Source organism: Sinocyclocheilus grahami, unplaced genomic scaffold (assembly GCF_001515645.1).
Source record: "Sinocyclocheilus grahami isolate Dianchi unplaced genomic scaffold, SAMN03320097.WGS_v1.1 scaffold19.1, whole genome shotgun sequence".
Taxonomy (NCBI): domain Eukaryota; kingdom Metazoa; phylum Chordata; class Actinopteri; order Cypriniformes; family Cyprinidae; genus Sinocyclocheilus; species Sinocyclocheilus grahami.
In genome coordinates this window covers 505,611-517,229 of record NW_015505198.1, presented here as the reverse complement: position 1 = coordinate 517,229, position 11,619 = coordinate 505,611, and the positions used below count along the sequence as shown (strand labels likewise).

Below are 11,619 nucleotides of genomic sequence, written 5' to 3'. Positions count from 1 at the left end.
TCTCTAAACCCACCCATCTCCACCTCTAAACCTACCCGTCTCCACCCCCTGACCCCTAAACTTACCCATCTCCACCCCCTGATCCCTAAACCCACCCATCTCCACCTCTAAACCTACCCGTCTCCACCCCCTGATCCCTAAACCCACCCATCTCCACCTCTAAACCTACCCGTCTCCACCCCCTGATCCCTAAACCCACCCATCTCCACCTCTAAACCTACCCGTCTCCACCCCCTGATCCCTAAACCCACCCATCTCCACCTCTAAACCTACCCGTCTCCACCCCCTGATCCCTAAACCCACCCATCTCCACCTCTAAACCTACCCGTCTCCACCCCCTGATCCCTAAACCCACCCATCTCCACCTCTAAACCTACCCGTCTCCACCCCCTGATCCCTAAACCCACCCATCTCCACCTCTAAACCTACCCGTCTCCACCCCCTGATCCCTAAACCCACCCATCTCCACCTCTAAACCTACCCGTCTCCACCCCCTGATCCCTAAACCCACCCATCTCCACCCCTAAACCTACCCATCTCCATCCCCTGATCCCTAAACCCACCCATCTCCACCCCCTGGTTGCTTTGTTCTGCAGTGAGGGGCTACTGCCTGCGGACGGGGCGACGCAAGTCCGGTAATTCTGCAAATAGCAGCGTACTTGATAACGTCAGTCAGCTCGCCTTGGTTACTGCAATTTTCCTCACTGTATTTACAATAAGACAAAATATGATATCAAACACCACTGCCTCTTTTCGTTTTCATTTAAACATATTAATAGCCGCAGAAATGTAGTTCAGAGAACGTACATACATTACAATGAAACGAAATATTATATCAAACAGTATTGCCTTTTCATTTTCAATTTAACATATTAATAGATTAATAGAATAAAGACCAAAGATTAGCTGTTAGATTTACCAAAAACATATTACATCTTATGTTAACCACTACAGAGACATCAGAGCCAGCAGCAATTGTCAGAAGGACTAGCCGAGTTGAAACATGAGCACTGAGTGGCCGCTGATCTCCTGCAGCTAACATCTCCGAAATCAGCGAAGCACATTTTCAAATAGGCGCTGACTTTATAAATAAACCACAGATTTTAGTTTTAAACAACTACATTCTCACCTGAAATACTTTTAAAACTACACTTCATGACACAATAACAGTAATATTTTGAAAATTATGTGAATATATGGTTGTTGAAATACAATGCTGCTTGAACTCAACCAATCAACATGTTCAGCGCCCAAGTCACGCCCCCCAAAGTTCCGGACCTTTGAAAAAGTACATCCTCGCGAGCAGGGACTTTCTGAGGGGCACATTTTTACCCGGAACTTTATTTAGATCCTGGTTCCTGCGGTGGAAACACGATGGGTGCTTCTCAAACGGAAGGCTGCATCCTTCCGAGACTGCGTCCTTCCTAGCTCAGTCCTTCAGAGACTTGTAGGCTAGAATCCTCCTCGGCATTAAACGCTAGAATGAGACAGTCTAGTTACTAAAGACCTAGACCTAGGCCCTAGTAAGTGCGCGTGGCTACGTCACATATGTTCCCACCCTCACTGCCACGGCACGAAAATACTAATAAAACTTAGTTTTAGAAAAATACTTTGTATTACAAATTTTTATATTATTTTGTTTTCTATTAATGCAATACAATGAATCACAGTCGTCTAGTCTCATGGCTTAAATTATTGGCAGTTTAGCGTTTAGTAAGTAATTTACACCAAAACAAAAGATAACATCTATCCTTTCATGTCCGAAAACATTATTTTTTTGTCTTACATTGCATAGTAAATTCAGACAAGCTCAGTACTGACTCGTTTTTCGTCAGTTTACTATCATGAAATGGAATGGTACAAAGGATTGTGGGTGATTGAAGGTCGCGGAGGATACATCCCATGCATCCTTCAAATAAATTTTTGCTGAATGAAGGACGCGAAACGAAGGCTGTCTTATATTAATAGATTAATAGAATAAAGACCAAAGATTAGCTGTTAGATTTACCAAAAACATATTACATCTTATGTTAACCACTACAGAGACATCAGAGCCAGCAGCAATTGTCAGAAGGACTAGCCGAGTTGAAACATGAGCACTGAGTGGCCGCTGATCTCCTGCAGCTAACATCTCCGAAATCAGCGAAGCACATTTTCAAATAGGCGCTGACTTTATAAATAAACCACAGATTTTAGTTTTAAACAACTACATTCTCACCTGAAATACTTTTAAAACTACACTTTATGACACAATAACAGTAATATTTTGAAAATTATGTGAATATATGGTTGTTGAAATACAATGCTGCTTGAACTCAACCAATCAACATGTTCAGCGCCCAAGTCACGCCCCCCAAAGTTCCGGACCTTTGAAAAAGTACATCCTCGCGAGCAGGGACTTTCTGAGGGGCACATTTTTACCCGTAACTTTATTTAGATCCTGGTTCCTGCGGTGGAAACACGATGGGTGCTTCTCAAATGGAAGGCTGCATCCTTCCGAGACTGCGTCCTTCCTAGCTCAGTCCTTCAGAGACTTGTAGGCTAGAATCCTCCTCGGCATTAAACGCTAGAATGGGACAGTCTAGTTACTAAAGACCTAGACCTAGGCCCTAGTAAGTGCGCGTGGCTACGTCACATATGTTCCCACCCTCACTGCCACGGCACGAAAATACTAATAAAACTTAGTTTTAGAAAAATACTTTGTATTACAAATTTTTATATTATTTTGTTTTCTATTAATGCAATACAATGAATCACAGTCGTCTAGTCTCATGGCTTAAATTATTGGCAGTTTAGCGTTTAGTAAGTAATTTACACCAAAACAAAAGATAACATCTATCCTTTCATGTCCGAAAACATTATTTTTTTGTCTTACATTGCATAGTAAATTCAGACAAGCTCAGTACTGACTCGTTTTTCGTCAGTTTACTATCATGAAATGGAATGGTACAAAGGATTGTGGGTGATTGAAGGTCGCGGAGGATACATCCCATGCATCCTTCAAATAAATTTTTGCTGAATGAAGGACGCGAAACGAAGGCTGTCTTCCAAGGATTCTTCCGATTGAGATGGCCTTCAGCGACGTTTGATGACATGGCAGCCGAGATATGCGGTCTTCGTAGGATGCTGCCTTCCGTTTGAGAAGCACCACTGAGTACGGCCCAAATTAGCATTACATCACTTGCTCACCAATGGATCCTCTGCAGTGAATGGGTGCCGTCAGAATGAGAGTCCAAACAGCTGATAAAAACTTCACAATAATCCACACCACTCCAGTCCATCAGTTAACAACTTGTGAAGCGAAAGGCTGCGTGATAGTCCTCTATCGATAATTTTGCTTTTCCAGTGAAAAATGTACTTTAAATCTTTTTATTGGTGTTTTGTGTGACAATTCAGATTGGAATAATGATAACAAGGTCAACAATAAGAAATTTAGTGAAAAATGTATCTCATCTGAATCAAGAGAGAAATTTGCACAGATCAAACAATGTTTACAAGACAAATCAGTCCAAATTGGTCCTAAACAAATATGTGGATATAGATTACAGGGATAAAGATGGTATCAGGGGATGGACTTTTTTACTTGTGTGATATTATTATTACCTGTTTGGACTCTCATTCTGATGGCACCCATACACTGCAGAGGATCCATTGTTGAGAAAGTGATGCTAAATGCTAAATTTCTTTAAACCTGTTCTGATGAAGAAACTAACTCATTTACATCTTGGATGAATATAAAATACAATGGAACTCAATGGGTACCGAAATGGTTTGGTTAGCAACATTCTATAAAATATCTTCTTTTAGGTTCCACAGAAACTGATGCAGGTTTAAAACAACACAAGGGTGAGTAATTAATAACGATTATCATTTTTGGCTGAACTATCCCTTTAAGATACGTTTGACAAATAAAAATGTGTCTTGATAATGTGTTGGAATATTGCAATTCAAATACAAATTGCAAATGTTCAATCACAAATAGAAAATGAATTCAATTTCAATATTCATTCAATATTTATAGCTTGTTCAATTGTGCATGAACACTGCAGATCCCATGTAAACCATCTGTTATTTTCTTGTCTCAGTATCTGATTCTCAGATAAAAACCACAAACCCAAGCACACCATATCAAGTGATATTAAGTTCACTAAAGTGTTGGCACACTGGCACGACGCTTACTGAATACTGGCACCATCCATTTGCCATGTGTTTACTTACTTTGCGAGACTCATTTGTGAAGACATCTGTTACTTTGTAGGGCATGCTTGAAAGTAGGACGCCTGGGTAGCACTTATCATAAGGCAGCATTAGGTGTTGTCATCCATAGATGTTATTTAGGACAACCAATCAGATTGAACATCTCAGGGCCTCAGAAAGACTGATCAGATATCATCATTGCAAAACTGCTGTTAATCGGAAAGGCACTTGACTCAGTATGGAGAAAACAGCTCTTAATAAAAGCTCGTTTTGCTTGACCTTCTGCAAGAATGTGGGGTTAGAAGGCATAAAACATACAAACAAAGCTAGCCATCACTAAAGCTCCCCCAAGGTCGCATGAATAAATATAGGCCTCAGTCTGATTCTCATCAAGGTAGGCGTGGGTTTAAGCAGTGTGTAGTTTCACATTTAACCTCAACTTTAACTATCACATCAATGATAATAATATAAACCATACACTTGTACTTGTGTTTAAAACGGAACTATAGACTCACAACAATTATTTTAAAAGCTCGCTGCACAACTCTGTATATAGTTTTTGCATTAGCCAACATGTCAAGTCAAATGTAGTGCTTTTGACAGTGTATGTTGTTTCAAAGCAGGTTTTAATGTTTATATTTTTATAGGTCTATCCCCTGTTGAAAAAACCAGCATATGCTGGTTAGGTATGTTTTGACGCTGAGATGCTGGTTTATGCTGGTCCTTTGCTGGTTTATGCTGGTCCTTTGCTGGTTTAAGCTTGTCCTTTGCTGGTTTAAGCTGGTCATTTGCTGGTTTAAGCTGGTCCTTTGCTGGTTTAAGCTGGTCCTTTGCTGGTTTAAGCTGGTCCTTTGCTGGTTTATGCTGGTCCTTTGCTGGTTTAAGCTGGTCCTTTGCTGGTTTAAGCTGGTCCTTTGCTGGTTTATGCTGGTCCTTTGCTGGTTTAAGCTGGTCCTTTGCTGGTTTAAGATGGTCCTTTGCTGGTTTAAGCTGGTCCTTTGCTGGTTTATGCTGGTCCTTTGCTGGTTTAAACTGGTCCTTTGCTGGTTTTTTCTGGTCCTTTGCTGGTTTAAGCTGGTCCTTTGCTGGTTTAAACTGGTCCTTTGCTGGTTTAAGCTGGTCCTTTGCTGGTTTAAGCTGGTCCTTTGCTGGTTTAAACTGGTCCTTTGCTGTTTTTTTCTGGTCCTTTGCTGGTTTAAGCTGGTCCTTTGCCAGCACATGACCAGCATAAACCAGCAAAGGACCCATTTAAACCAGCAAAGGACCAGCTATGTTTTGATATGCTAGTTGACATATATCAACCTATACAAGTATATTAAAATTAGATATGCGTCTATATCCAACTTTCTTTAATGACTTGGAAGATAGTTGCATTTTGCGACGATATAAATATGTAAACAATGAAGCAGGTGAGATTTGCTAGTTGAGATGTCGCATATATGTAGCATGTGGATAAAGTTGGATATACTTAAACATCCAACTTTTTATACAAAATACTATAGTTACATTTCGTAATAAAAAATCAGCCAGTTTAGGCTAGTATATATCGTGCAATTTACGCCAGTGTTTGTGGATAAAGTTAGACATAATATTAGACTATGTGCATGCATCCGTATGATCCATTACACACTTGACAGATGTTCATAATTACATTTAAAAATGAAGGAATCTGCTAAAACATGTTAACATAATTAAATATGGAGTTGTTTAGGCTTTCAAAGCAGTTAAAGCATCCAGCAGAAGTGTGATGATGTCGGTTGGTAAACGCCAGAAACGTGTCAGAGAATTTGCTGATCTGAATACCAAAGTGTGAAAAGATTGGAGATGATGACAGAGATGCAATCTGATAAGAGATATGATGACTGATAGAGAGAGAGAGAGAGAGATGCACAACTGAAGCTTTCTCTCATGTGCGTGTGAAACCAGAAACAACAACAGTCTGCGACCAGCTACAGGTAATATAAGCTTTCAATCACTTTTCTTATTTGATTAGCACGTAACATGCTTTTATTTCTGCCAAGTGTGTTTGCTTAAGTTTTCGTTGTAGTTTTCGTTAAGCAATTTGGTTTCATTTTTTTTTCTCCTGTGGTTTCTTTTGTAATATCTCATGTACTTTCCATACGAATTAAGTTCATAGCACTAAAGTAAAAGAAATCCCATTCTCAGTAGAAGGTGAGAGTTTAGTAGCATGTACATTTAGTTTTATGTTCACAGACTCTTTGTAAACAGCAATTATTTGGTGAATTGACAATCAGAATCTGACAGTCATCTCAGTGTCTAATAATGGCCTCAGATATGTTCTGTTCAATGCTTTGTTGAATTAATTATAATTTAAAATTCACAGTGAAGTAATGTTGTGTGGAAGCTGCAAGAATAAACGTGACTTTTTATTGCAATTATAGTCACTGTGCAAGCTTCAGAAAATGTCAAATCAACATCACAATTAATATTCTGTTTGTGTGTGTGTGTGTGTGTGTGTGTGTATGTGTGCGTGTGTATGTGTGTGTACACATAAGATCTGTCACTTTTTATTGATATATATTTGTTTATTTGTTACAGGGTAAAGAGAACATGCATTGCTCTTCTTTTATCCTCACATTGGTTTGTTTCTCTCATACTCTGGTGAATTTTATAACTTGGGGTAAGATTTTCTACTCACTATTTTATTTAATTTTATATATATATATAAATATATGTATATACAGAGCTGGGTAGATTACTTACAAATTGTAATCCGTTACTGATTCCAAATTACATGACAAAAAATGTTGTTACTATCATACATAATCCATTACATTACATATTTCAGGTAATATTATCAGACTACTTTTAGATTACCTTTGATCTAACTTGTTTATTATATTGATTTAAATAGAAGAGTCTTGTTCCATATTGATGAAAAAATATCCATATATCCATATCTGCATATATATATTTGCACTGCGTTTATTGTGATGTATTACATGTCGCCTATAAAAATGTGTTCAGGTGAACAGTACAGTCTGGAGTGTCTCAGTAATTATTTATCCAATATCACCTGCTCTCTGAACATCTCGGCTGAGTCTCTGGGCAATGAATTGTCCTACTGGCTGCATTTCAGCACATATGAGTGAGAATACTGCACTGAATCATTATCACACATCAATCAAATCACGAACATACTACCAAGCAATCGCGTGCATGCTTGCTTGTGGTAAATGACTATGTTTTTGTGTAGCGAAAACCATGACTGCACACTGAAGATGGGAGAACAGTCGTTACTGTGCGAGTTGGATTTATCACCGCATGTGACTTTCACCGATGTGGACAGCTACAGGATCTCCCTTTATTCCGGTTACCATGGCAACAACTTCTCAGTCGTACTAGATGCTGACTTCATGCCTAGTAAACACAGTAAGAGCTAGCTACATGCATTTCAGAGGCACATGAGACCACAGTTCTGCTAACTGATGTTTGTTTGTGTGTGTGTGAGTGTGTGTGTGTGTGTACCTACTTAACCATATTTTGGGGACAAATTTGTACCCAAAAGTGAGCTAAACCTGACAAAATCTCCAAAAACCTCCCTTTGGGGACGTCCTCATTTGTAAAACTGGTATAAAAATAAAGTAAACAAATTTTAAAAAGTTTTTTAAAATTGTAAAAATGCAGAAAGTTTCCTGTAAGGGGTAGGTTTAGGTGTAGGGCGAAAAAACAGTTTGTACAGTATAAAAATCATTACACCTATGGAATGTCCCCATTTAGCTAAGTAAACGTGTGTGTGTGTGTGTGTGCGTTGTAGTTCGTCCAGTCCCTCCGTCGAACCTGTCGCTGCTCTGGGAGAAAGACAGGGCTCTTTTCCAGTGGCAGAGCGGATATGACGCAGACAGACTCCTCGTGTCCCACTTACAGTACCAGCTCAACATTTACAGTCAACACAAGGTGTGCGCTCGCTTTAAAAGTATTGATGTTGAAATTTTGGTCAAACTATTTCAGTGTTTCTGGTGCTATTGTACATGATTCACCAGCACACATTATATATATATATATATATATATATATATATATATATATATATATATATATATATATATATATATATAGAGAGGTAATTGTGAAATATTATTGCAATTTAAAATAAGAGTTTTCTATTTTAATATACTTTAAAATATAATTTATTCCTGTGATGCAAAGCTGAATTTTCAGCATCATTCCTCCAGTCTTCAGTGTCACATGATCCTTCAGAAATCACTCTAATATGCTGATTTATAATTAATGTAGGAAACAGCTGTGCTGCTTAATATTTTTTGGGATCTGTAATACTTTTTTTTTAGGATTCTTTGACAAATAAAAAGTTAAAAAGAACAGTGTTTATTCAAAATAGAAATGTGTTACAATATACACTACGAGTCAGTAAATTTTTTTTTTTAAAGAAATTAATACTTTTATTCAGCAAGGATGTGTTTAAATTGATATAAATTGGTAGTAAAGACTTATATTGTTAGAAAAGATTTCTATGTTGCATTAATGCTGTTCTTTTCAACGTTTTATTAATCAAAGAATCAAATAAAGTATCACAGGTTCCAAAAAATATTAAGCAGCACAACAGTTTCAACACTGATAATAAATCAGCATATTAGAATGATTTCTGAAGGATCGTGTGACACTGAAGACTGGAGTAATGATGCTGAAAATTCAGCACTGCATCACATAAATAAATTATATTTTAAAGTATATTTGTAATTATTACAACTTTTTTTGTTGTTGTTGTTCTTTTTCATTTTTGGCTGAAATGTTTCTTTGAAATCAACGTGAAACCACTTTATTAAAATGTTCCTGGTCATGTGCACAATTCACAAATGCTTGTTATTAAAATAGTATTTATAGTCATCAAATTATTTTTCTCACGCTGATTTGTTTTTCTGATCTAATTTTGCTACATGTCTACGTGTATAGACACAACCACACAAGTTTGTTCCTCTTCTGAATTTACTTATTAAAAATTAATAGACATATTTAAAACAGTTACTTGGTATCACATTACAGAAGTGAAACAGGATGTGAACATCATTTCACATTACATGGCTTTAACAATGATGAGACTTTCTATTAATTTCTATTAACACCTCTTTCTCACACGTGTTTGTTTTACACCATGGGAGTAGTACGCAATACGTAGTACAAGTAGCACCCAGTTTCATGGTCAAGCTACACATGTTTTGCACCTGTTGACCTCATTTGTCACTAATTTCTGAGGTTCCTCTTTGAAAGTGCTCTTAAGTGACCGATGTTTGTGTTTCAGCTGTATGAGGTAGAAGCTGTTGACCAGAAGATGTATGTGGATGAGTCTAGATTTGAGCCTCACACAAATTACACAGTACGCGTGAGATCGCGGCCAGATCAAGTGGATTACAAAGGCATGTGGAGTCTGTGGGCCCCTGCGCTGCACTGGAGATCAGGGGACATTCACAGTGAGTCAGTTCACAGAACACTCAAACAACTGCAAAGAAACTGTTAAAGGGATAGTTCACACCAAAAAAAAAAAAAATTCTGTCATTAATTACTCACCCTCATGTCGTTCCAAACCTGTAAGATCTTCGTTCATCTTCGGAACACAAATTAAGATATTTTTGATGGAATCTGAGAGCGTTCTGACACTCCCATAGACAGCAAGGGTACTACCATGATCAATGCACAAAAACGTAGCAAGGACATCGGTAATATAGCCCATGTGACATCAGGGGTTCAACCGTAAATTTACAAAGCTACGAGAATACTTGTGGTGCGCAAAGAAAACAATAATAACATAACTTATTCAACAGTTCTTCTCCCCGAGTTACCGAGTTCCCCAGAACGTAATCAGCTTTGTTTACGTTCAAGATAAAGCGCGCGCATGCTGAATGTAAACAACGCTGATTTTGTTCTGGGGTACTCTCCAAAATGGTGAAAGACGGTAACTCGGGGGAGAAGAACTGTTGAATAAATTATGTTATTATTGTTTTCTTTGCGCACCACAAGTATTCTCGTTAGCTTCGTAAATTTACGTTTGAACCCCTGATGTCACATGGACTATATTACCGATGTCCTTGCTACGTTTCTGTGCGTTGATCGTGGTAGTACCTTTGCTGTCTATGCAGGGTCAGAAAGCTCTCAGATTCCATCAAAAAATATCTTAATTTGTGTTCCGAAGATGAACGAAGGTCTTACCGGTTTGGAAACGACATGAGGGTGAGTATTTAATGACAGAATTTTCATTTTTGGGTGAACTATCCCTTTAATATTACATACTGTGATTAAGATTCTTCTCCCAATTGTGTGTTTAAGAAGAGACTCCAGGAGGATCTTTCCATATTGCCTGGTATCTACTGCTATTGCCATTGCCGCTGGTCCTTCTGTCCTGTATCCCATATTCTAGGTTAGAAACGTCATCTGCAGCATCCTGAAATGTTCTGATTTCTTTTGTCTGTAAATAAATGACAGGATATTTGCGTTGTAGATGGAGGAAGAATGATTATATACCATCACCAGCCCCTTATTTCAGAGACTGGGATGTAGATGTTCAGGTAACTTCCAAAAAACAAAGAAAAAACAACAATTTTCATTGGCACAATATTGTGTCTAAAATGTCATTTACATAATATTTAAGGAGGTCATATGATGCGATTTCAAGTTTTCCTTTCTCTTTGGAGTGAAACCTTACAGATCAGATATGAGAAAGATATCAAATATGGTTTTGCGGTCTTACAAGATAAAATATATCAAACCTGTTTCCGACTTTGCAAACCCATTTGGGAATTTGAAGACCACAGAATTAATTTAGAAAACAATTCTAGAATTTTGTTCTTATATGCAGGCACACAGGAGAAACACATGCTATTTTATGTTTTTCAAATGAAAGAGCATTTTGTGGGCATCTAAATTTAAGTCTTCATTCTTGCACTGTTTGGCATGACCTTTGATAATTAGCTTAATGATGATTTCTAGTGTTAGAATTGAGAAGCTCTAAAGATTTGCATGGGTGCAAACAGTTATTCTCGGTTCTGACCGAAACAAACTATCATTCTACTAATGCATGACTGTTAATAGTCTGATTGTGTTTGTATTTTCAGATCCGTTCAATGCTGTCAGGTAAAATGAGAGATATAATGCAGGGGGAGGAGTCTCTCCAGATTGACATTCTGACAGAGAGCACAGACACGCCCCCTCAGCCCACCAGCTTAAACTATGAGAATATGGGAGAGATCAACGAGCATGAGTCTCCCAGCATGCCGCAGTCTCCTGTGGGTTCAGACGTCGACTCAGGCTGCTGGATTCGCGATTTTATCACCGAGAGAGAAAGCATCACATGCAGTGAGGACTACTGCACACTCTCCAATTCACACACTTATGCTGTCTAACATGTGCATGCAAGCTACTGTTCAAAAGTTTGGGGTCAATAAGATTTTT

The 11,619-nt window shown here is 38.1% G+C and overlaps 1 protein-coding gene across 1 annotated transcript; it reads left to right on the top strand.

Moving 5' to 3' along the window:
* Positions 1 to 6,119: 6,119 nt before the first annotated feature.
* On the top strand, positions 6,120 to 11,575 carry LOC107554386 (interleukin-9 receptor). Its single transcript, XM_016236880.1, has 9 exons — positions 6,120 to 6,152; positions 6,757 to 6,838; positions 7,186 to 7,306; positions 7,415 to 7,590; positions 7,976 to 8,115; positions 9,476 to 9,644; positions 10,498 to 10,588; positions 10,670 to 10,736; positions 11,283 to 11,575. Exons 2-9 carry the CDS (start codon positions 6,769 to 6,771, stop codon positions 11,568 to 11,570), a joined length of 1,122 nt encoding a protein of 373 aa, XP_016092366.1. The 5' UTR covers positions 6,120 to 6,152; positions 6,757 to 6,768; the 3' UTR covers positions 11,571 to 11,575.
* The last annotated feature ends 44 nt before the right edge of the window (positions 11,576 to 11,619 follow it).

Excerpts from the sequence above, each read along its gene's own strand:
- LOC107554386 (XM_016236880.1), top strand. The coding sequence starts at position 6,769 with ATGCATTGCTCTTCTTTTATCCTCACATTGGTTTGTTTCTCTCATACT. Across the intron at positions 9,645-10,497 it reads GAGATCAGGGGACATTCACA|AAGAGACTCCAGGAGGATCT; the intron begins GTGAGTCAGTTC and ends TGTGTGTTTAAG. Across the intron at positions 10,589-10,669 it reads TCCTGTATCCCATATTCTAG|ATGGAGGAAGAATGATTATA; the intron begins GTTAGAAACGTC and ends TTTGCGTTGTAG.